The sequence below is a fragment of the Juglans regia genome, chromosome 2 (assembly GCF_001411555.2).
Source record: "Juglans regia cultivar Chandler chromosome 2, Walnut 2.0, whole genome shotgun sequence".
Classification (NCBI taxonomy): domain Eukaryota; kingdom Viridiplantae; phylum Streptophyta; class Magnoliopsida; order Fagales; family Juglandaceae; genus Juglans; species Juglans regia.
In genome coordinates, this window is record NC_049902.1 from 12888260 (window position 1) to 12915347 (window position 27088).

Here is a 27088-nt window from a genome sequence, read left to right on the forward strand (position 1 = left end):
AGTGAACCCTTTTAACGTGGTTGGTGCTGGTTTCAATCGTTCTTCGCCGATTCCCATTTTGTTGAAAGAGTCTCAAAACAAAATATCCGCCAAACTTCCATTGTCAATTAATATCCTCTTGGTGGTAAAATTTGTCTCCAACATTGTTACCACCAAAGCATCATCATGGGGATATACAACCATTCGACAATCTTCCTCGTCAAAAGATATTGTGGGGGATACTTGTACTCGGGCTGTTTGATGGGCCTCTCTACGTTGTAGACTTATTCATTTCTCACCCACCTTGCATCGGCCTTTCTTCTTGAGAAAGTTGGGCCACCTCCTGCATATTCACCGATGATAGTGTGTATCTCGCTCATAGGTGGGTTTCTTTGGTTTTCATCCGCTCTTGTTCTTCAATCCCTAGGTTTATTTGACCTCCTTTCCCTTTTTGGTGATTCCCGTCGCCTGGGGCTCTTACTTCTTCGCATTTTATGCTCATTCTTTCGTTCGTTTGTTCGCCGTGGAGGGGTGATGTTCTGGGCGATCAACCGTTCCAACTCGCCACTGTTCTTCATTTCCTCTACTTTTCATTTCAAGTTGTAGCAGTCCTCGGTTCTGTGTCCCCTTGTTTTGTGATAAGTATAGTACTTCTCGGTTTGCCATTCGTTCTCAATTGGTTCTTTTTTTTTTTTTCTAAATAGTGTACATAATCGCCACTATGCCTTCTTGAATTGCTATCTCGCCTTGACTGCTATTAGTCCCTTTTCACCTTTTGACCTCCATCTCAGTCTTTCCCCTGCCCTCATTTTTGTTCCCGTTCACTCCTTCTTTCTGGCTGGGTGGTTAGGGCGATCAAGGTGTCTTCAACATTAACAAAATTGTCAACTCTGTCCATGAACTCTCGTAAGGTGGAAGGGGTTTTTCGGGCCAGCTCGACCATAAAAAGGCTCCTTGGCCAAACACCTCCCGCTGCTAGCATGATTTTCTCATCTTGGTCATCGGTCACCATTTTTTCTTTATTGAAGCATTTTAAATACGCTTTCAAACTTTCATCCTCACATTGTTTGATAGTCAACAAGTATGTGGTGGGTCTTCTGTGCTCTCTGCTCACCATGAATTGGATCAAGAACTGTCAGCCCAGCTTTTAGAAACTCTCCATGGAGTTTGGTTGCAGTGCACTAAACCATCCTCTTGCCGATCCCTCTAGAGTCAAAGGGAAATCTCTATAAGCAATTTTTCCCAAGAGCCCGTAAAGCGTCATATAGGCTTTGAAAGTCTCAAGGTGCTCCACGAGATCTTTTGAGCCGTCGTATAGGTCCATTGATGGGACTTTAAATTTCGCAGGTAGGGGCATCATCAGAATCTCCGTAGAAAACGGTAGATTTGTGCTGGATAGCAACTGATCGACCGAAGAAGACGTTCCTATCTCCTTGGCCATATCTTCATACTTGTCCATTAAGCTACGTAAGTCGTGGTGCAATTTCTTTGCTTCCTCGTTCTCTTGATGGCCTTTTCTCGCACTATTTGCCTCCATCTCTACCCTGTCAGCCTGACTGGGTGTCGCATCCTCGCCTGACGGCCCATTTCGTGACTTAAGAGTCTCATTTTCCTTTCGCAAGGAATCCACCTCCGTGGTAAGCTTCTTTATCATTTCTTCCATTTCTGCAATCTTCTCCTCCATGCTTTGTGAAGTTTCTCCCTGATCTCTAGTTGTCTGAGACCGAGTAGTGATGGGCATGTGAAAAGCACGCAAGGTGTGAGACTTAAAGATCCCACAGACGACGCCAACTATTATGGATGTGTTTCACCGCCACCACCTCACGATCACCTAAAGATCGAATGATTGTTATTATTATTGTTATCCTCAAATTACTGACTTAGGCATTTGAGACATGAGGCATTCCCTCGGACTCCTATGCTCTCCACACTTTGGTTGCAAGTGATCGTGAGGTGGTGGCGGTGAAACACGTCTATAACACATCTCACATCATCATTACAACTTTCTCAAATTTTCATACAAAATATAATAAATAACTCAACTTTTTCAAATCTCAAAACAGTAATAATATTAAAAAATAATATTCTAACAATATTTTATTCAACTCATCTCATCTCATCTCACTATCCAAACGAAGTCAAAATGTATAATATAGGCTAAAATAGATCTGCATTGGCTTAGGCTTTATGGAGGTCAAGTCTTTTAGAAAAAAACTGTGTAAATTGTAAACTGTGTAAATTATGCCTGCTCATTTGTTGTTCTTGAATTTAGCCCCCAAGTTAATGCAAGGGGGCCATGGCTGTGGGAACACCTACAAGAGGCCGTGGCTGTAGTTTAGCATGGCTTTCCACTCATAAAAGAGGTTGTGAGTAAGAAGAAAAAAGCTCTTATGCCTACCAATTCTTATCGCTCTACTTGACTGCTCGGGAAATTTTTTATTTTTATTTAATGGTTAAGGAAGTGATTTTTAAGTGTATTAGTATATATATTTTTTATTTTTTTAAAAATATTTAAATATATTAAAAAATATGAATAAAAAAATGAAATAAAAAAATTATAAAAATAAGTAGAGGTAACAATGAGCGATGCTACTCAGACTCGAGTCAGAAAGCTCCGTTAAGAAATAATGCTATTCACCCACTCCCATCTTATTTTGATTATACTAAGTGGTATGTGGTACATGTATCACCATTAAATGATAAAAAATATGTAATAAATAATTATTTAATGATGATAAATATGCTACATCATATTTAATAGAATGAAAGTGAAATGATAGTATAGTATATAGAATTTTTCTCCATTCAAAGATGAGCACTCTCATTGGATTAACTAAAAGTTAAATCCAATGAGTATTTAGCTATTAAAGAGTAAAATATGCTCACATTGAATTAGTCAAATTCTAAATATTTGGAATTTAGCTATATTGACTTTCAAAAGTTTTTTCAAATTTGAAGATTACTGTACATACATCAAATATATATTTTATTAATTATTTATCTCTCCCTTTCTTTCTGTCACATATTTTATCACAATTAATATATTAATTTAATTTAGTAATATATTAATTTAATAAGAACATGATTATTAATTAACATATAATAAGTAGAATAGTAAAATATGATAAAATTAAATAAATTAATAATTAAAAAAATTCAATATTTTTAAAATTATTAGTTATTCATTATCATATAATAAATAAATATATAATTTAATATAGAGATTTGATGTGAATAATCAAAACCAAATTCATCTTATATTATTTTATTATTATATAATGAAAAAATAGCTATTCTAAATTTCTAATGTGAAGATTTATGCGAATGAAATAGTTAAAAGTTAAAATTTTCTTACATTTATCAAAATTATCATTTAACTTTAACTAATTTAATGAAAATGCTCATAGTGAATTTGGATTCCCGCCTTTAAGCGAGGTTGCATTCAATACGTTCCTTTAATTGAGTACGCATTATATAATAGCTTCAAGGTGACAATTGGGATGGTATCGTACGAGGCACTGTACAGACGCAGATGTCTAAAGCCATTGTATTGGGGACCAAGTTAAGCAAGAGAGACCGCTTTAAAGTGGCTTTAAAGCATCCCTCGTGAATTGGATTGGAGCAAGTTTTTGGCTTAATAAATTTTTATTTTATTTTATTATTTTCCGTATTGTATTTGTTGTGTTTGAAATGATTGTTAGAAACTCCCACCTCACTAAATCTTATATTCTTGTAACCGTTTAACTTATCTATACAATATTTGATTTGCCGAAAAAAAAAAAAGTTAAGTGAGAGAACTAGATTGACGATAAATTTATTTAGGATAGCTAAGAAAAAGAATAACATCTACTACTTTTTTTGTATTTAATTTTTTTTAATTTTTAATTTTACTTAATAATTAAGAAAGTGAGTATTAGTAAAATTATATATTTTTTTAATTTTTTTAATGATTAAAGATGTTAAAACAATACTTGAAAGAAAATGATAACAAAATAAAAAAATAAAATGATAAAAAAATAAAAAAATTTGAAATACACTTAAGTAGTAGATGGATAGTAATAGGATAGTATCCCTATCACTACCCTAAGAAATATAGCTTTCATCAAATGAAAAATGAGATGACAATTCAAAGTTGTCAAAGAGTTGTGACAGACAATGTCGATGAGAGCTAGACATGGTGTTTATAAAGATTTCACCTATGAAGAGTGCAATGAAGTTCGATAAGAAGGGAAATCACAATATCTTCATTATTTTCTTGAAATAAAGAAAAAAAATAATAATGTTACATGCAATCATAGAGTACACAAGCGTCGTGCAATCGCTTTAAAAAAGAATGAGACCTATTGTTAAAAAATTATTATTTTTTCAAATGAGTCTCGTATTTATTCACTTTTTTTCAAAGTGATTTCACGGCGTTTGCGCACTTATGACTGCAACTATCATTTCTCGAGAAAAAAACCACCTATGAAATTAAGGACCGCCGCCTCCTAACTCTTAAGCATGTTTTTTTTCTTGCTTTGTTTCTATTTGAATTTACAAGCGTAATTGAGATGATTTATTCTTTAGGGGTGAGAGGAAGTTTTAAAATCCAACTAAATATAGAAGTCATTTTACAAGCGATTAGATCTCGAGACGTAATGACATACAAGATCTGAAAACGTAGAACACATGCAAATTGTTTTTATATTTGTCAATACAAACAAAGGGAACAGAGAAGAATAAGATAAATAAAGGAAAGACCAAATCTCATCTATCCTCCTTCAGTATCATGAAGCATAGGAATAGTTGCACGCACCGGTGAATGCTCCAAGTTATCAACCATGCTTGTGCTAGCTATAGAGTTGTATTGGTTGGTTTCAGTTCCTTCCGTTTCAAAAACACCCTTAAAGCTGTTTACATCGTCAAAGCCCCAATCAGTCAAGTATCCGGGTCTTGAAGTTACAGTGCTCACTTCAGCATCTCCTGAAAGCATCGCCACTACACGCGACATTGATGGCCGTAGCATTGGTGATGCTTGACTGCACAATAGAGCCACTCCAATCACTCGTTTTACTTCTTCCTCACCATAAGTTGCTAATTTAGAGTCCACCAGCTCAATATCACTTTTGTTTTCATGTAGATGCCAAGCCTAGGAAGCAGAAAAAGGACAACATCCATTAGTGAAATAGCTTTGGACATGAGAAATACTCAGGTCTTTTTTTGTCAGGAAAGTTTCACTTCGATCATTTTGACTTCAACGGCAAGAAGTATTAAAACACTAGTTTCAGCACAATAAATTGTGGAAGGCACTTTGTTAAAGACAACTATTGGGGTGTTGCAACTCTTTAGTGAATTTAGTGTCGAGTCGTGCTACACAGAAGCCCCACACTCTCCACACCACTTAAAAACATGTGATTTTACTTTTTTATTCTCATGTTTTATATTTCATGAAATATGAAATATAAGGGTAAAATGATAAAATCAAATATTTTTAAGTGGTGTGCAGGAGTGTAGGGCTTATGTTTAGAATTTCTCTTTAGTGTCACGTCTTAATGAAGCTCTGTTAGAAAAGTTATAGAAGTTAATCATATGTCAAGACTCTTTAGTGTTATGATAAAATGCATTACTTTGCAAAATCTGCTAATACCGTAAAAAAGAAGCACCCCAACCAAAATTTTCTATACTGTAGAAAGGAAAGCACTGGGAATCTCAGACCCCGATCAAGCAATTTCAAAGGCTCAGGAAATTGAGCTGTTTCACCATTGCAGGCAGGGGTAACTCCGACAAGAAGGTCTATCTACGATACTACAAACCAAAATGAAAAAGAGAAGATAAAAGCAAGTCTATGAGATATTCTAACAAACTACTCTATTCTGCATGACCTATCACTCTTTTTTGAATGACCCCACGACAGATGGATTTTGGGGTGAAATCAAGCTTTTCAAAACATTGAGAAAGAAAGTCGGGATAAATTTCAAAAGTCATGGACATCATAAAATGCAAATAGGTATATAATAAGCAAGTAACAGAGCAATTATGTCATATCTTGGAAATCTAAAAAGCTTTACACATACCATTAAGAGATGCTCATTTCATATCCCATCAAGTTCATAACTGGACTCTCATGAACTTCTATGAAAATAAAATAAATATCATTTCATTGGATGTGCAGGATTACCTCTTACTTTCTTTACTAAATAATGCTTCATTTTTCGTCTAATCCAAAAAGAAAGGAGTCTGAACCATGATTATCATATGTCTGATGTGGTTTCCAGAGTTGGGATGATTTGGAACTTTTGAAAGGATCAGTATTTACCAAATGAGAAAGAGGAATCTAATAAGGATACTGTGATATCTTCTTACCCATTCAAGTAGATAGAACCTCTCTTCGTCTAAGCTTTTGTCAGAGTTAGGCCTGCCGCTAATGATCTCCAGAGCCACAACACCAAAGGAAAACACATCCACCTTCTCTGTAAGGTGTCCACGCATGGCATACTCCGGTGCAAGATATCCACTAAACCAATAACAATTAATGCAAAAATTATTAGCATAAATGTCTGAAAAAGTAACACAAATAAAAATAAACTTCTATGACCTATCACATCATTCTTTCTTGACCCTATATCATTGACTCAGTCCAACCCGAACCATAATTTGAAGTTTCAGACTTCAGTGTAAACTACCCTCATAAACAGTCACTGTTAATTTGTTGCTTAGTTACTGAATTGCCCTTTTGTACTCTTATGGCACGCATGTGGATGTATTAGTACTGAAACAATTATATGCCCATTTACAGATTACAACGTCCATGTTGCCTTTGTTTGAAAATACAAAACATACCCATCGTTTACACCAACATAAAGATAAACAATTCAGAGGAGATTGCATCAATTTTGAAATAACCAACAAAGAGCAGTTCCCGAATCTGCGGTGCAAGAAACTGCAAAACTACAAGACATAAGTAGTGGTTGTGGAGAAGGCCATTGACAAGCTAAAATCCAGACCTTTATAGCATTCAACCACTAGTATATCAAGAAAATATGCCTCGATCAAATACGTTTCCAAGTTCACCTAAAAGCCACAATCTATCTATTACAATATATAAAAGCTGAAACATCCTTTTTGTAAAATATTGTGCCATCTCAGCATTTGTCTATTTTAATTTTAATTTTAGTTAGTTTATTTTTCCCTAATTATAGAACAAACACATTTACACTTCCACCTTTTCTTTAGCACTTTATTACCTTCCCACTTCATTAGCTGTCTCTTGCACTTCTTGTCACTCACAGCTTTTTATTTTCTCAAGTTAAATTTTACCTTAAAACCGTTTGTTTTCCATATTATCAAAACTATTCAGTTTTCAGGTTATTAAAGATTATTAAAACAATTAGATAGTCATCTCATTATTAATTTATTTCCTTAAACACTATTTGGTTTTCAGGCTGTTCAGTTTCCAGGCCATTTGGTTTCTAGGCTTAATGGGAAGTCTATTACACTTCCGCTTATTTCTTTGCAGATCATGGTCTTATATATAATGTGTCCTTTTTTGTTTCGTTGTCATCGGATAGCCGATTGTCAATTTTGAAATCATTGAAGCCTCCAAACAACATTGCAGCTTTTTCTTGAAAACTCATCTCATTGGGTGGTTGTGAAAGGTTCCAAAACTAATTTCCCTCTTAGAGATGAAACTTTTTGTGGCAATGTTGGTCGTTTGGTGGCCATCTATTTTGTGCAAAAAGCTGCAGGAACTGAGACTTTAGTGCCAAGCCCATCATCTAAAGATGTCAGCTTTGTACCCTTTCTTTGCATTTCTTACAGCTTTGACTTTTGGATTGTTCTTTTGAGCTATAGTGGTCCAAGCCCAATGACCAACATAGATAGACAACAGGATGGTTCATTTCTCTTTTGACCGACCCCCGCCCCCCCCGGTGTATTAATTAACCAGTATGTTGAGCTTCTCATGACGACGAAGAGAGTTAGGAGAATATATAATAGATTAATCCAAAGCACTGGTGTTAACCTAATGACCTATTCTTAGCACAAGGAATTATTCTAACAAACTATCCTCCAAATCATTGAAAAATTGCTTCAAAGCTTATCTGTTCCAAACCAAACCCTCACGAAGCATACTCAATAGCTTCTCCTACTGCCTTAATGCCAGTTTCCTGAATGTAACCTTTGCAAGCAGTAAGAATAGAATATAAACAACTACAAATCCTAAACTGAAGGGAAACACAAATTTCTTTTAGAAAGAACCCAGAACTCTCTAAAACCCAAAGAAAAATCGAAACAGTAAACAAGAAAGACACACAAATGGGGGTACAAAAGGTTTGTGATACTCATCGAAGAAGAGACAGGATTGAATATGACTGGCCGAGCTTGGTACAAAGTTGGTTTTTGCTAGACAAGTATTTGTAGTTTTGGATAGTGGAGCTTGGTTTGGATTTCTGGGATCAAATAATGGCAGATAGGATGGCATCTTAGTTGAGGTTTTTGATGTAGGTGTGGAGGCCATAAATGTCTACTTTGAAGAAGTTGAGGAGAGTGACGGAAGAGAGATTGGTATGGTAGCAACCAGTAAGTCTGGCTGTCATTTCAGGAAACTTTATGGATAGGGGGTAGTATTTGAAGTGCCATGATTCTGCCCCATAACATGTCTTTTGGTGGAAGGCTAGAAAAGCACATAATTTAGTCTTCCATTTCATGTTAAAGACATTTTCACAAGGGATGTAAAGAGTGTGTAGCACGTGTGCCGTTTTCTGTACATTAATGCCGGCTTTTGTAAGGGGGTAACTAGCAATTTACTTCAAATACGAATCTCAGTTGGAATGAGTATAAATTTATGACTGAGTGAAAATATAATTAACCCAGAAATATAGTTATGAGGGATCTTACATGGTCCCTGCAACGCGTGTGCTTATGTGGCTCTTTTTATCATCATAAAGTTTGGCTAAACCAAAATCTGAAATTTTGGGAATAAAGTCAGAATCGAGCAGAATATTACTGGCCTTCACATCTCTATGTACAATTCGAAGCCTTGACTCCTCATGAAGATAAGCTAGACCCCTTGCTATGCCCATGCATATATTGAAACGCGTTGGCCAATCAAGACTCAAACTTCTTTTTCCTGCCACATGCGAACCATATATAATAAATTCAACAGTTGTTGTACTTGTTAGAAAAATAGATAGAAAGTTCAACAACATATTATTCTCTTACCAAACAATGCTTGATCAAGACTCCTGTTCTCTAGATACTCATAAACAAGAAGTCTTTTATCTCCATCAATGCAGCAACCATGCAATTTCACAAGATTACGGTGCTGTACTGCAGATATGGTAGCAATCTCGGTTACAAATTGGTTCTTTCCTTGGTGAGATGCTAATGAAAGTTGCTTCACAGCGACTACTCTGCCATCATTAAGTGTCCCCTATACAGAACAAATTCAAATAGAATTTGAGGCAAACAAACACTCTTCATGAACAATTATATTATCATGTCAAATTCAAGTTGTAGGTATCATTTTACAAAAAAGATATCATGCTCTAATTTCCACTGATTGGATGTTGAGACATCTGGACATAAATAGAATCAAGTTATGCATAGCAAATCTGCACATCCATTTATGGTAGGAAATCAAACCAATTTACTTATTTTAGTTACATTGTAACTATTAGTCATTGGGCTCTATGGTCATTTAGTATTTTACTACTCATAACCGCATTGTAGTTTTAGATCTAGAAGACATATCTAGATTATATATTTAGGGATTTTGTGGAAGAGAGAGTAATTCTCATCTTAAACTTCGTCCACCCAAGCAGTGAAGTTAATTTTCATCTTATTAGAGACAAGTACTTAGTGGGGATATTGCTACATCATTCTTGAAGTCAGTAGACCAGTTAGCTGACATGTGGTCTTATGTCGTAGTCAGTCAGAAGTCACCTGTCCAATCTGGGCTTATACGAACGAGAATTGTTATGTCCACACAAGCTTTCTACAAAAGGCAAGTTACGTGCTGATTTCGCAAAGACAATATCAATCTTGGCTTGGCAAAGAGTTGACTTCAAAATTCAATTTAGAATAAAATTAACGGACGCATCGGCATGTAAAATCACTTTTGCATGATTCCTGAGTATGCCAAGTAATTCCCTAGACGATTTATGCTCTAGCTTGAGGGGACTGTTATAGAAAGTATTTTCATGAAAATTATATTTCAAGTAAGAAAAGTATATGAGGGATCTTTTGTAATAAATATTAGGTCGCCTTTGATCTCTACATAATATAATGTTTACAGGAAGAAAGAATTACCTTCTTCTTCTTCTCCTTTTCTATTCAAACTCTGATCATTACGTGTTACTAGTAATGACATCGAGGAGATTGAAAACTTGTCTCCAAAACATTTGGAGTTGAAATTGTATGTGGATGGAAAATGTGAAAGAACTGAAGAACTGTCTTTTTGGGTGTGGAAAAGGTATTGGTACTAAGGTATGCAATTAAAAACAAAAATTGGGATTCTAATTTCATAGTTTTTTTAATCTATGACTTGTTGGTTGTCAGAAATTTACTTATGTAAAGATGTATAGTGCTGCTCTAAATGTTTATAATAAATCTGAATGAGTGAACATGTAGCACTTCTTTGACCTTGCAGAAACATTGAAAATTTCTCCAAGTACAAAGAGTTGCTGGTCAAGCAACTGATGAAGTATTGTTTAATCAAAAGCAGATTATCAGAGACGTATCATTTCAACACCAAAACATTGTTTTTAAAAGTTCTGTGCAATTGATGAGATTGATTCGTGTATTTTGCATTAATTTTTAGAGGAAATACAGGGGATTAAACCAAGCTTTAAGGTGATTTCGGTAATAATTCCAGCACAAAGATGGATTTGTTCCCACACCAAATTCCTCGCAGAATATGGAGTGTGGAGAACATTTGGTCATAAAGAACCATGGAAACCTTGTAAGCCCCAAGCAAAAAGAAAATGTTAAAATAAGTGTAACAGACTTTCATCATATCTTCACTAGGACAAGTTTGAATTGGGACAAAATGTGGTTCAATAAGTGAAAAGAGATAGAATATGTCTATTTGTTTTCTCATTGTGAAATTTTTTAGCATAGCTAAGAATTTAAAGTATAGAAGACTCTGAACTTTAATTACTTCTTAAGTAGCCACAAGCAGAAAAGGCATGTTTAGAACAAGAATACATGGGCATGGAAGCTAATAGTAGAGAAAGACTTCCAATTTGCATGCCAATTTGTTTTTAAATGGTGTCTGTCATAATTAACACAATAATGTACAGATATTGCAATAGCCAGCATCTTGATAATCAGAAGCTCACAATATTTATTGGTGGTAACATGCACTTTCAAGTTGACTAGTCAAATTTGCATCATTGACATGGTCTTCAGAACAGTGACTTACCTTGTAAACAGGTCCAAATCCTCCCTCTCCAAGTTTATTAGAAGTACTAAAGTCCTCTGTGGCAGTCTTTAGTTCACTGTAACTGAACGTGTACAGTCTGGCATCTATCCCTAGGAGCTCTGCAGATTCAAAACAAACTCAGGTTATGGTTGTGAACTGTTTGTCTGCGTCATGAACTTTTTATTTAGTTATGTAGCATAAATTCCGTTAGAACAGTACTCGTGAACAGTATCCGCAAATAGTGCTTCTGTTTGTAAATATTGCAAGGACTGTGTAGTATACGGTTTTAAAGAAAGAAAAGGTCTAGAGTTCCAGGTTTCTTGGAAAATTATTGGGAGTTTCAAAGAAGAAAACATATATGAGAAAGATAACTCAAGCTTCACAATACTGTTTATCGACATCACACCTTGGAAATGGTTGAATTACACAATCAAAAAAGTAGATGCTGGAAATTCCATAGTCATTTTCTTTCATTAGTAATTAAAAACATTACATTCATAAACACACAACACACACACATACCCATGTAAAGACAGATAATGGCCAACTCTAATGGACTTGGGTTCCTTAGACTTTAACTAGTAAGCCCAAACCAAATACTTGAATTTAAGTATGCAAGTTCATAAGTAGGCTACACATGATCTAACATATGCCAACGTTCCCAAGTATTGAGGCATCACTTGGAGTTTCAACTGTTAACAACTCCACCAACACACAGGTGGTTACATACCTCACACACACACACACACACCACTTAGTAACGTTTTGAGACCCTAGAAAGCTGTGCACAAACCATGGTATTAGAGGGCCTTAAGAGTTTCCAAAACTCCAAGCACATACTTGGTGGAAATTCCTCGAGTCATGAGACCGAATGTAAAGAAAAATCCAGTAGCTTTTATGACTCAAGTTAGTGACCTTTTAAAACTTATCAATAGAAGGATTGGAAATAAGTGAAGTTAGGTTTAGCATATTCAGATGCATAGAGAGAAATTAAGAAAACAAATCAAATGTTTACTAAACCGGTAGCAAGTCCACCTCCTAGGTATGATGTGATCATCAATGAACAAAAACATTGGTTTTTTTCCCTTTAAAATACAAGTGTCAAATAACTGAAAGTAGACCTGTTTCTATGTACAAAAGCATGAATAAAAAGACTCAAAACATTTGTGCAAATAAAAATAAATATTAGAAATGGTTATGAATGCTTTCCCTAGGTTGTGAATAAAATGTTGATATTTTGAGAGTTAAGGAAACAAGTAGTATGGTAATACTTTCAGCGATTATTGTTATTATATGCTATGATATTGACCTTTCATGAAAGCTCACTTTTATTCAACTTCGATATGAGTACTAGTAAGAGGGTAGGACAAGATTTTATACTACCCATCAGTTTCCCTATTCTCCATTAGTTCACTCTCAAAACACTAACTTTGGAATCGTATTAGAACTAGCTGGCTTTTTTTTTTCGGAATCGCACAAACTGTTTGCGCAACATGTTTTTTACCCGATTAAATCTTGTACCCGTGTAACACATTCCCATCACATGGATAAGGTAAATCATTGATGAAATAGATGCCAGTCACCATAATGGGACATGGGAGCTTGTTTCACTACCTCCTGATAATCAGGCTGTTGGATGTAAATGATCTTGTGTAACATTTGAAAGCTTGCTTGGCTGCTAAGGAGTATACACATAGCTATGATGCTGATCAGAAGGAGACCTCCTTTGCTGGTACCAAAATTTCTTACATTCGAGTATTGATATCCCTTGCAGCTAATCTTGATTGGTCATTATTTCAGTTAATTAAAAATGCCTTTCTACATAGTAATCACCTGAGTTTGCTGCTCATGAGGAGAGCGAGGATACAGTGTGCAGGTTAGAGAAAGCATTATATGGCTCGATGCAATCCCCAAAAGCAGGGTTTGGGAATTTTTTCATGTTGTATTAGTGTTTTGTATTAAAGAGCTTACATTTTGTTGACAATGCTAGTCGATGATATTGTAATTACTGGAATGACCCAAGTGATTGGTAGGTTGAAAAAGTTTCTGTAGGATCAATTTCACATAAAAGATCTAGGAAAACTCAGATACTTTCTTGGGATTGAAGTTGGTAGATCCAAAGAGGGTATTATTCTATTCCATAGGAATTATGTACAAGGCGACTTGGCTTATTGGAAGGAATTGGTGTATTGGGTATTTTTGTAATTATGAATAATTGCCACTTTACTACTGATTTGGAGCAACAAAAACATCATTGGGAGGAATTTATGATTCTTTCCTTGCTATCTAGTTTAGACACTAATCTACGTGGGTTCAAAGATCAAATTCTTGCTAGTGAGACCTTACCTACAGCTGCTAATGCATATTCTCGATTGTTGCGCTCACCCTTGGGGCAAAATTCCACAGTCACCTCCTCAGAGTCTTCAGCTTTAGTTTCGAATAGTAGCAGTCACAGTAGCCCACAAGGTGGTTTTTGTGGTGGCCTTAGAGGCCATGGTTCCCGTAGTGGTGGTTGTACTGGTGGACGAGGTAACAAGAAATGCGATTGTCATAATGGTAATGATCATACTCAGCCACATTGTTGGGTGAAGTATGGCACTCCAGATTATGTGGACCTACTAAGTCACAACTTACCTCTTACTTCTTCTGGGAATATAACTTCTGGTTTTGATTTCCATAATGTACTCACCACTCAACTTAGTGAGCTTATTTAGCGCCTCAGTACTACACTTCCTTCTTCCACAGCTACATAGCTGATTCAGGTAATGCTACATGTGTGGCCAATTCCTCCCCGTCTTGGATCATTGATTCTGGAGCTAACAAACATATATCTGGTATACGATCTCTCTTTCCTAATTTGATTCCTGTTGGACATGAAATTGTTCTAGCCCACAGCTCTACTCGGCCTGTTTTTGGTAAAGGTTTCCTTCATCTTTCCAATTTGTTATCCTTACCATCTAGTCTCTATGCTCTAGATTTTCCCTTTAATTTTCTTTCTGTTAGTCAATTAGCTAAAGTTTTAAGTGTGAAATTTGTTTTCTCCTATCTCTTGTATCTTTCAAGATCTCAAGGCCAAAACGATGATTGGTTCAGGCATGAAAATGACGCCTTCTTTTATCTAGATCTTTGATGGCTCTCGTTCTCTTATTTCATCAATTTTGAGTGCTACCATATCTTTCAGAATGTTGTTGCCTGCTCTAGTGCTGAAGCTGAATATAGAACTTTGGCTCATACCGCTTCCGAATGTTATGGGCTCACTCCTTCCTTTGTGACTCGGGTTTTGATGTTCATACTCCTATGCAGATGCAGTGTAACAATCAAGCTGAAATCTTTATTGCTATCAATCCTGTCTTCCATGACCGTATTAAACATATCAAAGTTGATTGCCATTTTATTTGAGATTTATGTGACTCCCTTTGTTAGCTCAGAAGACCAGGGTGATATTCTCACCAAACCATTATCGCATGCCTCCTTTCAGCAATTATCCAACAACTTGGGCATGTTTGATTTATATGCTCCAGCTTGAGGGGGGGTGTTAGAGTTGCATATTTTATATAGGAACTTGTTACTCTTAGAACTTGAAGGTATTTTTTTAATTATGTTATAGTTACTCTAGTATTAAAACATGTATGCAGGCAGTCAATAGTAACAGACTCCTTTTTCACATTTCCCTCTATTTTTGTCCTGTTACACCTTTTCTGAACTCTATAACTCAACTTCACTTCTCTATTATGATGACGAGGATGAGTTGACATGCTAGAACTAGTAGTTGAGACCACGACCTAGTAGTGTTCATTTTATTTTGTTGCATTCCATACTATGGTTCAATAAAATTTTAAGTTATGGCCTGAGATATTAAAGTTTATGGATCTCTTATTTCCTGGCACTATATAGTGGTATGATGTGGCATTCCAAAAGAGTGAGTCAAACCATAAAACTAAAATAACAAGTGCATCCATTTTGGGTTGAACACAACCTGCATGGCACCAAAAGCTACACCCATCATTAACGAGATCTGATTTACATAGCAAAGGAAGTTTTCAATCTTTAGACCCTGCCACAATTGAGAAGACAGACAACTACAGTTGCAAAAGACCACCTGCATTACCTTCATTTTTGTTGGCGTGACGTCTTTTTCTTTTTTGAAGAATGCACAAAACTGCAAAAACTGCAAGAAAGCTTATGAGTCCACCAACAGTGATGCCCACAATGAGACCGGTCCTATTCTTCTTCCTGGTTGGAGGTGTGTTACTGACAGTAGGTTGGAAATCTGTATAAAAGTTCAATAAAAATTGAATCAGCAAAGCAGAAGGTGAAAGAAAACAAGCGGATGAGTGATTAGCTCTTCTAAACTTTCCCGAAAACTGGATATTCAGCTCTCCACAACACGTCACACCACAAAAGACCTTTTGGAAATAGATGGCTAAGAAACCAGCATGTCATCACCACAGGTAGTGTTCAAAATGGTTTTCTTTTTTCATTAGTTATTTAATTTTTATTAATGGTCAAAAAAGACACCATCTAAGTATAATGCAAGTATACATCAGATGTATCTAACTAGAGAAAATAATAGGATCAAGAAAGTCATGAAGATTAAAGCTAGAGAAACAAAAATGTTGAGCCATACACAAGTATGGTGTGTTACGGAATAACACTTTGAGATTCTCCATTTCCCTTGTGTTGTCTTTAGAACTCTGATAATTTATTTCACGCCAAATGCACCACATAAAGCATATTGAAATCATTTTCCATGATGTTCTGTTCTGTTCTGTTCACTTTCAAACCAACCTTTCTAACTTGCTAATAGACCTCTCAAGCTAAATGTTCAAAATGCTGTGGCTCTCACAAAAGGCAGAAGCTTTTATAGTGTAAACTGCTCCTCATCTTTCTATTGACCAAAAATAAAGGACAAGCTTCTTCCGTTTTAAAGATTCTATTGAAGGCTGTTTCCAGAAAGCACTAAGAGATTGTGACTATTTTCTCTTCTGTGTTCCTATTTTCTTGTCATGTTTTTATTTTCCCTAGCAATATGAAACCATATTGCATGTGTTCAAGGTCTGTTTTTTTAAATTTTCTTGTAAACCACTTGGGGTATTCTGCGGCTTTAATAAATCCTGTCTTTAGCAGCTTCTCTCATTTCTCTTTGATATTTTTTTATGACACTAAGGCTCTAGGCATACCATCATAGGAAAAGGAAAAAACATCATTCTAGTCTTTCACAAGGTCAATCACTTTTTCAGATCTTCTAGAATCAACCCTTCCCTACTGACATCCAGCTGAATAGGCAGGGTTTCTTTCACGACATGATACTAAAAGGATGTCATGGGCAAGAGCATACAAGAGAGATATAACTCAACAAAAAAAAAATCAAAAGCTAAAGCTTTGAAAAACCATGAACGTCCAGAAGGATAAAGAGAAGGGGTGCATGTGCCTCTCAAAATGCCAATAACCCTTGGATTGAATTGCATCACCTTCTCCTTAGAGGGTGGAGGTTGAGATTATTCAGTTCTGTGCAGTTGTCTAAGTTATTGTATTTGTTTATTACAAAAGAAGTAAAAAGGAAAACAAAGTGGTCGAACCAGTGAGAAGAAGAGAATTGCGAGAATACCTAAATGCATGCCACATGAATGCAATCTTGTTCAGAAAATTGACCTAGTACGTTATGTGGTGAAATGCATGAAAAGGAGGAGATTCTGATTCCACAACTGTAATATGGATAGCCACCTTTTATTCCGAATGGTCTCTAGTGATATCATACTAGTTGTTTATGCCACCGGAACTTCAAATGGTCCAGTCTTGTCCTACAAGTGTTTATATACATGGGAAGGATGCAGTAACATCCGCCATTCTAGGTCTCTTTGATGTTGCATCATTTCATAAAAGGAATTGGAAACCCAGTCCCCCTTGCAAAATTAAATATAGTAGAATCACAAAACTAGTCATTAAACTCCTAAATATATGGTAGCAATTCCTAATCTTTTACCTGGGGTAACACGGATGGCAGAAATAGAAGGCCCATAAGTACCTACGCTAGGTATGCAGCAAGTCCCTTTCCCAGTCCAAAATAGATGAATTTCAAGATGGTTGTCCGATACCTGAGCCTTAAACCCCTTCTGGACAGCTCGAAATGTGACCCCATTTGCCTCTCTTTGTATGTTAAAATCCTTCAAAACAAGATTCCCCTGGAAAATAAAGAAATTTAGAATTTGTATGATGATGATGATAGTATTACTCATAATATATAATAAACAAGAACTTAGGGGATTTATTGTGTTGAACTCTCAATAATTATGATTGGGTTGGGAAAGTAAGAGCATTTTACAAGACTTTTTGTTTAATTAAATTTTATTTCATTTGTAAAACTTAAATTTGTTACAGACGAGGAGTAATACTTGAGAAAGATAATTATAAAAGTAAACAAATCATAATCAACTAGTAGGGTAACAAGGAGTGTGTTGCCCAAAAATCTCAGTACAAGAGACAGTCAAAACAGTTTCAAAATAATTCAACGATATAATACAGACCTGGATATAAATATCAAACAGGCGTGTCCCAAGAGTATTCCACCTAAAAGAACCTTGGAAAGCTGTTTCTGCAAACTGGAGGGTCACAGTGTAATTGCCATTCTCTAGCCCCAACCCATAATATCTCAAGGAAGAAGCAGAGATTCGTGCCGTCTGGAAGAGCCTTACGTCTGAAGTATTTGTAATCTGAGTAGATGTAGAACTTTTATATTGAGGATTGTTGCTCTCAGCAAAATATCCAACATTGCTAACTGCCCACCTCATATTCTCAGTAACATAATATGTAGCAGGGCCAAGGGTCTCATTATCCCATTCATATGCAATGTCAGAAGAACTGATCTGTGGACCACCACAATTGATAGCAAAATTATAATCTGCATGGCATGTAAAACAGCTTGTCAAAGTAAGTTCAGAAAGCTCTTCTCGCGTACAGAATTGGCATCATCTTTATCTCGATTTGCTTGAATACATGTAAGACAATTTGTCAGGACATTATTGAACTCGATTTTAAATCCTATTCAAATCCAGGAGCCCACTTTCCAGATCTAGAATTTTATGCATGGAATTTAGTAGGCCATTTGACTGATAGGATTGAATTTTGTTCGTAGCACTAACGATAGTTCCATCACTTATGAACTGAAAACTTAAAATATTCTCATACAACTTCAATATTTAAAAAATCAGCCTAAAGTTAATGGCCGAACCATAGATCTGTGCAATAGGGGAACTCATGCAGCTGACAATTTTGTAGATTGATAAAATGAAAAATCTTTTGCTGCACATGTTTTTTTTATAGGTAATCAAGAAGTTTTATTCATAAGAAAAGAAGGCATAGCCCAAGTATACAGGATTTTGCTGTACATTTATATTCATAATGAGAAAACCATTGCACCAGTAAACAATTGCCTCCACCATATAAGTTGAATTTATGAGTTTAAATGGAGGACCTCAGTAGCAAAAGAAGTGAGCTCATGACATTAAAGTGGTGAACCTAAAATGCTTTAGTTAGTTGGCAGAGCCACAAAACATTTAAGATTTAATGGTACGTCTACTCCTTTCAAGACACAGGTTTGAGGTTGACCTATTTGAGTGGGGATCTGTAATTTAAAATGAAAATAGTATGATATATGTTAGAGGGCATCATTGTACTAAGTATACCCATCAGGGTATATTTAATACAATGAGGAGGAAGCATATACTTGGCTTATTGAAAGAAACTGGTTTAATGGGTGCTCAACCTATTGATATTATCAATCTGAATTGTAAACTTTTTCTGGATGAGGGAGAGTTGTTTGAAGATCCAAGCAGGTATAGTCAACTTTTTGGAAGTTGAATTATCTTACCATCACCAAAACTAACATTTCTTATACAGAGAGTCAATTCTTGGAAGCTCATGGGTTTCACAATGCGATGCTGTAACACATATTCTTCTCTATCTTAAGCGAGCCCCCCGGTCTTGGATTGCTACATAGGCGAACAGATGTTCCTGAGTGCAAGATTTTTCAGATGCTAATTTGGTAGGGTCTACTTCATATAGAAGATCAACTACTTGAGACTGTACCTTTTTGGGAGGTAGTTTGATTACATGGAGGAGTAAGAACAAATAGTTGTAGCTTGTTCACGTGTAGAAGCTAATTACAAGGTAATGGCTTATACCATTAGTGAGATCATGTGAGGACCTCGCCTATTCAAAGGTAGGAACTCCACACAAGCAAGCAAACATGACTGGGAGAAATGTTAGGAGGGCGAACAAGAACGAGGACTAAGCGAGTAGAAACATTGGGCAAGCAAGATGTCATGGCGAGTAAAGGCACAGGTTGTGGAGTGCAAGTGAGCAAGTCAAGCGTCACCTCGGGAGAGCAACAAACAAGGCAACCGAAAAAGTACGTGTCCTACATCGAGCGAGTAAGGGACGTACAAGCGATAAATTAGGCGAGCTAAAGGGTAGGCAACGATGTGGGCAAGCAATGTTTAAATGCGAAAGTATTTCCTGGGAGAGTATCAAAGGACGCAGTACGAGAGTTAGAGTGCTCAAAGAGTAACAAGTGATTTATCGAGGCACGTACTCCAATGGCAACATTCTACCAAAGCAAGTGTGGGAGAAGAGGAGTACAGATTTGAACATCATGTGTCTGACCACACAATCAAGTTTAATGCCACGTGGGCAAATTTCATAGGTGGCAAGCTGAGCTTTTATATCCGAGGCGGACTGCAGGGACGTGCAAGACTTGTCCACTCAATCAACTCAGCTTCTGCCACTCTTCAATGCAGCGTACACTTGGAAGATCAAGATTCATGGCTTCCCTCAGCCAATTAGAGACCAAAGTTGACAGACCCTTGATAGACATAACTGTCCGTATAAAACATATTTTTCCGTCAGTCTTCATCTCACGTTCGAGATCTCCAAGTATTCAAATACTCTCTCTCTCTCTCTCTCCCGTTCTAAACTTCAAGAAGGAGAAGGCTAAGCTAGGAGTCTTCATCAAACAAGGAGGCTAGCATCTTCAATGCAATGCTCAGTGATAATTCACTACTAAGGTATTCATTCCTACGACGATGCTAGTAATGTGGGGTGATGTCTATGTGGGATATGTTCAGGATGCTTATCTCCTATATTTCAGTCTGTTTCTCTCATGATTTTCCTACGTGCATGCTTTCTTATTATGACTTACTGATTACTTTGATGTTACTCTTTCAAAGTACTTAATATTCGTTTTTAAAAGAAGTTCTAGGTGTGTGAGTGGATCACGAACTCCAGGCCGGGATGAGACATTATCTCAATGGAGCTTCTCTAGTTACTTGAGAGCGCCTAAGAATTTAGTAACGTCCCTTGGATTGTCGTTGGGTGAAAACATAATCGGGTGAGATGGTAACACTCTTGGGTCAATGTTGTTACCTCTCTTCTGGCGGAGGCTAGATGACACTAGGCAACAAATGCGTCGGGCACTGAACTAGGTGTTGCTTGTTACGAAGTCATACGCCTGGTCATTACCCACAGTATGGCGAAGGGAGACAGGTGTGTGTGTGGCCAATTTATGGGGAGAAGTAGTGCATATGTTAATAAACAAATATGGTTGGTGTAGTGATTTTATGTGTTGATTTGGATCTGGAGTTCGGGAAATGATATGTTATGAGATGATTTGGGCACTGGGTGCTCGGTGATGTTTATTGTGTAATGATTTGGACACTAGGTGCTCGGAGATATTTACAATGAATCATGATTACTTTGTTTTGCTAGGAGGTTGGTACCTCAGTATGCTTATGGTAAATGTGATTACCCATTTCATTTACTTGAAGCTTCTACATTCATATTCATCGCCATTTCTTACATCAATAGTGTTGTCTTGGGTTTTAACTTGCCAAAATCTCACCCATGGCTGTCCCACTACAGTTTTGCTCATTGGAATCGTAGATTTTGATGCAAATGTAGCTTAGGAGGGTTAGTTTGAGGAAGAAGGACCAGCGCAGCCCAATGAATAGCAATGGGGGCCTGTCCCCATTAAGTTTAGAATCTCTTGTAATTTAGGATGTTTACTTGTATTAGGTGACAAACATGGGTTCAATATTATTTGTGTTAGGTGATGAACAAATCTTGGTCTGTAATTTGATGTGATTGTGACTTATGGATAATGTTATTGATGGGCGAGTTATGCATAAACCTCTAGTACTATTGTTTCTAGTTTCCGACTAATACCCTACTCTTTTCCGCTGCGACATTTGTATACATGTGTGCTTAGCATACGAGCACACAAGACTCCTACGTGTGTAAGGGGATGCAAACCCGTGTGGCGTGCAACCCAGGCACTACGGTTCCTTACCAAACCACAACCAAGGCCTGGGGCGCCACAGTTGACATGGTTACAACACTTTCTTCAAGAGATTGGCTTCCTGTCTCCTCCTCATCAATTGTTTTGTGGTGGTAATCAAGTTGCAATACATATTGCCTCTAATCCTATGTTTCATGAAAGGACTTAGCATATAGAGACTGTCATTTCACTCTAGATAAGATATTGAGTGGTGATATTTCTATACCTTTGGTGAAGTATGTGAAGCAACTTGCAGATGTATTTACTGAGTCCTTGTGTCATGATCTAGCATAGCACAAGAGAACTCTGTGAAGGTATTAACCTCCCAATCACAAGCCACTCTCAAAAAACTTTCAGTCTACTGAGGAGAGACATTTGAGAATTTCAGTAGATTAGAGAGTAAAGCCTCTAGTCCATGCACACAACTATACACCTCTAGGAAACTTCCTTGAGAGCCCAATAACTATGGTATAAGTCATGCTAGAACTAGTCCTAGAGCCATCACCCATGTCAATTCTAGTATGAATGGAAAAAAACCCCATATTTTCTCTTGATATTTCTCCATGTCCCCACATCATGTAGCCCATGTACCTCATTAGAACGCAACCCACCAATCAGTTTGTGAATGTTTGGAAACATATCTCATCCTATCTCATTTTTTTCCCAAACATCATTCAAACACAAATATTTTCAAACTAATTATTACAACTTTTCCAAATTTTCAAACAAAAAATATTTCAATTTTTTCAAATTTCAAAACAAAAATAATATAAAAAAATAATATTATAACAATATTTTAACTTTATAATATTTTTTATTCTTTCATTTCTCAAAACTCAATAAATACTTAACTCAAACTATCTTATTACTATTCACAAACCATTTTACTACTATTCACAAAATTCTTATCTCATCTCATTCCCTAAGCATCTCCTTAGGCCCGGTCTGGATACAAAAGTCCCCCCAACTCATCTCAACCCATCTCATCTAATCATTATAACTTTCCCAAATTCTCACACAAAATATAATAAATAATTCAACTTTTTCAAATCTCAAAATAATAATAATATTAAAAAATGATATTCTAACAATATTTTGTTCAACTTTCAACTTTTATTTCAACACATCTCATCTCAACTCACTATCCAAACCTCTCCTTAATCTCCACTACAGATTTCCACAAGGCCTTCCTCTCATATTGCTCGTGTCAAGTCACTTCTCTAGAAGGACACAATTCAAGAAAAAGAAAATACATTTCAAACTCTCCGATCTCCCCCTGAAACCAAAGTTCACACATAGGCCTAGTTCACTATGCGATATTTGAACTCTTCACCTGATGCACTCCATAAAAATTATTGTTGTAGTTCCTTCATTCAATCAGCCATGCTAGTTGGAAAACAGCAACAGGAATATTTTGGCATATTAGAGAGGGTACCATCGATCAAGATGATCCTACCTTCAGAAAAGTACATCCCCTTTCAACCAACCAATTAGTGCTCAATCTTCTTAATCACACCATCCCGAATAGACTTGGCATTGAAAGAGCCTCCCCAAAGGGGGACCATAATATTTCATATGAAAATCAGTGTTTTTGATACCGTACCGTACCGTACCGGCCTGTACGGCCGGTATATGCCGTACCGGCCAATCGGCCGGTACCGGTGAAATAAGTGTTTCGTTTCGGCCGAAATTTCGACTGTACCGGCCGGTACATGACTGTACCGGCCGGTATTTTACGTTTCGGCTGAAACACAAATTTCGGCCAGTACGCTTTTCAGCAGTTGGGTTGATGGCATTTTTGTAATTTTTGCAAACTCTAAAGGGCAAGTTTGGACTTTCACCACAAAATGAAAACCTATTTTGGCCTTAGTTTCGGTCCTTCGGAATTCTCAGACTCTCAATTCTCAAACTTCATTTTCGGCGCCCAGCATCTCACAACTTCACGCAGCTGCAGCGCACCCGAGTCCCAAACCAGCCAGCGGCCAGCAGTCCACCGCACGTCGCCGACCACCACCCTCAAGGCCTTAACTCGGTATTTTATTTTTACTATTTTTTTTGTTTATATTTATAACTTAATTTAATTATCTTTTTGTTACTTTTTTGATAAACAAATCAGAATTGTATTTTGATAGATGTTTTAGATTATATTGTTATAGTGTTTGTTTGTATTTTTATAGATATTTTAGATTATATTGTTATAGATGTTTGTTTTTATTTTGATAGATGTTTTAGATTATATTTTGATAGATGTTTTAGATTATATTTTTATAGATGTTTGTTTGTATTTTGATAGATGTTTTAGATTATATTTTGATAGATGTTTTAGATTATATTTTTATAGATGTTTGTTTTTATTCTTATAGATGATGTTTTAGATTATATTTTTATAGATGTTTGTTTTTAATTTTTATTCTTATAAATGTTTTTGATTATATTGCATAAGTAGTTTAGATTTGATGAGTTTCTTCTTAATGACTTACTTATAAGTGTTAATTTTTTATACTTTAATAGTTATAAATGTCTAGTTGTCAATCAACCGGTGGTATGACTTCAACTCCAACACTTGCTCCTGTAAGATCAGAAGATCCAGCATGGGCCCATGCACGTGCTGTGCCAGGGGCAAGAAATAATACTGAATGTTTATATTGTAATAAAGTAATTAGAGGTGACGGGATCACTCGGTTGAAGCATCATCTAGCTGGAATTCCAGGCGATGTAGAAGCATGTAAAAAGGTGTCTGAAGATGTAAAATGGCAAATGAAGGAGTTGCTTAATGAAATGAAAAAAAGCAAAGAGAAGAGAAGGAGAATAAGGTCAGAGATTGGAGGCGATATAGATTTAACATCTGATGATATTGATGATCATAATAGTATGGAGGGACAGTCTCAGCTTTCAAAAGGTAAGGGGAAGTCGAAAGAATCTGGAACTGGAGAGTCAGTGGGGGGATTGAGTAGATTTTTTGCTCCAAGAACAACTCCTGGGGCCCAACCTTCAATTAAGAGTTCTATGTATTCAAATGAGATGATTGTAAAAGCAAAGATGGTTGTAGCACGCTGGTGGTATGATGCTAATCTGCCTTTTAATGCTGCTCAATCTAAGTTTTATCAACCAGCTATCGATGCCATGACTGCCATCGGGTCAGGATTCAAGGGCCCATCTTTATATGAGTTGAGAGGAAATTTGTTAAAAATGGCTGTGGATGAGGTTCAAGATTATTTGCAACAAATTAAGAAGATTTGGAATGAGACCGGTTGTTCACTAATGGCAGATGGCTGGACAAACCAGAAGCAATAATCAATAATCAACTTTCTTGTTTATTGTCCGAAAGGTACAATGTTTTTAAAGTCTGTTGATACATCTGGTCTTAGAAAAGATGCTGAAACATTGTTTAATATCTTTGATGAGGTTGTTCAAGAAATTAGAGCTGAGAATCTTGTGCAGTTCATAACAGACAATGATGCAAGTTATAAAGCTGCAGGAAAAAAGTTACAACAGAAGTATGGCTCTTTCTACTGGTCCCCATGTGCAGCTCATTGCATAGATTTAATGTTGGAGAATTTTTCTGATCCAAGATATTTTTTCCTTATTGATGATACCATAAAAAAGGCAAAAAAGATAATAAAATTCATCTATAACCATGGCTGGGTTTTGGCATTGATGAGAAAAGACTTTACCAAAGGTCATGATTTGTGTCGTCCTGTAGTTACAAGATTTGAGACAAATTTTTTAAGTATCCAATGTTTGCTCTTGTTTAAGAAAGAACTCAGACAAATGTTTACTTGTGATAAATGGATTACATCAAGTCATTCTAAGAGCAGCATAGGGAAAGAGATAGCTGAGATCGTTTTAGAAGATAAAGAGTTTTGGGTTCAATGTCAATTCATTGTTAAAGTTAGTGAACCTTTGGTTCGTGTTCTACGACTTGTTGACAGGGATGAGAAGCCTGCAATGAGATACTTGTATGATGAAATGGAAAGAGCCAAAGAGAACATAAAAGCAAGATGCAATAACAAAGTCAGTTTATTCAGTCCATTCACCAGGATCATTGATTCCAGATGGGATAGACAGCTTCACAGTCCATTACATGAGGCGGGTTGTTTTCTTAACCCTGGAATTTACTATAGCCCCAATTTTAAAAATAAAAATGATGTTATAAGAGGCTTCAACAGCTGTGTTATGAAAATAGAACTTGATCCCGATAATCAAGATAAGATCATTGCAGAACTTGACTTGTATAAGAATGCAATAGGTGAGTTTGGACATTCTTTAGCAATCCGCCAGCGTGATAAGATTAATCCAGGTATTATCATTTATCAATATCATTTGTTAAATAGTGTGACTTTGTACTTTAAATTTTATCTTATTTTATTTTTACTTGTATTTAATTAATAATTTATAATTGCATTATTGTTATAGTTGCATGGTGGACCCAATTTGATTGCGAGGTTCCAACGCTTCAAAGGTTTGCTGTTCGAGTACTAAATCAATGTTGTAGTGCAACTGGATGTGAGAGAAACTAGAGCACATTTGATTTTATTCATTCGAAGAAGAGAAATAGATTAGTGCATAAACGTTTGAATGACTTAGTATTTGTTCGTTATAACTTGAAGCTGAGAGAGGTAAATTTTTTTAATACTAATGTTTTCACTGTTGAAAAATATATAACATTTTCACTTATGTTTGATTTTATTTTGACAGGAGCATAAAAAAGGGAAGAGATGCTTTAGATCCAATCAATCTTGAAAACATTGATTTGATGAAAGAATGGGTAGGTGAAAAATCTGAGCTTCTTGATGGAGAAGATTTGGATTGGGCAAGTATTGAGGAGCCATTGGCCTCACTAAATGAGGAAGACAATGATAATATTGGTGTTGATGTTGATGACGGAGATGACGTTGATGAAAATATTTTGATTAACATGTCGAATCCTGATCCTTATTGTCTTTTTCTTTGATGACGTAGTGAAGTTAATGATTTTATCATGATAATATTGGTATTTATAACTTTATGTTAGTTGTAACTTAAAACTTAAGACTTGTATTGAGAATATTGAGTTTGACTTATTTTGTTGTTATTTTGGAATACAGTTAATGCTTGTATATATATAATTTATCCAGGTTTAAATTATTCCAAAACGGTATACAAAACAGTACCGGTACCGAAACGGTATCGTGACCTAAATATTATGCCGGAACGGTACACGAAACGGTACCGGTACCGAAATATTTCATTCCAGTGCCTTGACCGGTACGGCTTCCGGTACGGTATTCAAAACTTTGATGAAAATACCTTACACCCTAATATGCTAGTCAAACAATATTGACCCAAGGAGCAATAGCACATCTGCTATGACAAAAAAAACTAGTCAATTTGATGCT

General features: G+C 36.2%; 1 protein-coding gene across 4 annotated transcripts in view; it reads right to left on the reverse strand.

Moving 5' to 3' along the window:
* Positions 1-4548: 4548 nt before the first annotated feature.
* Positions 4549-27088, reverse strand: part of LOC108998009 (probable LRR receptor-like serine/threonine-protein kinase At1g56140) — a 75507-nt gene continuing 52967 nt past the window's right edge. For 3 of the 4 annotated variants that reach the window (XM_035687835.1, XM_018974426.2, XM_018974424.2), the window contains 8 exons: positions 17905-18278; positions 17364-17562; positions 15489-15650; positions 11381-11499; positions 9178-9388; positions 8854-9085; positions 6322-6472; positions 4549-5107 (listed from right to left, as the gene is read on the reverse strand). In XM_035687835.1, the coding sequence (XP_035543728.1) occupies positions 4730-5107; positions 6322-6472; positions 8854-9085; positions 9178-9388; positions 11381-11499; positions 15489-15650; positions 17364-17562; positions 17905-18278 (1826 nt within the window). In that variant the 3' untranslated portion in view covers positions 4549-4729. Of the gene's footprint in view, positions 5108-6321; positions 6473-6798; positions 6899-8853; positions 9086-9177; positions 9389-11380; positions 11500-15488; positions 15651-17363; positions 17563-17904; positions 18279-27088 lie in introns of all 4 variants that reach the window. The other variant, XR_001997258.2, reaches the window with a different exon arrangement.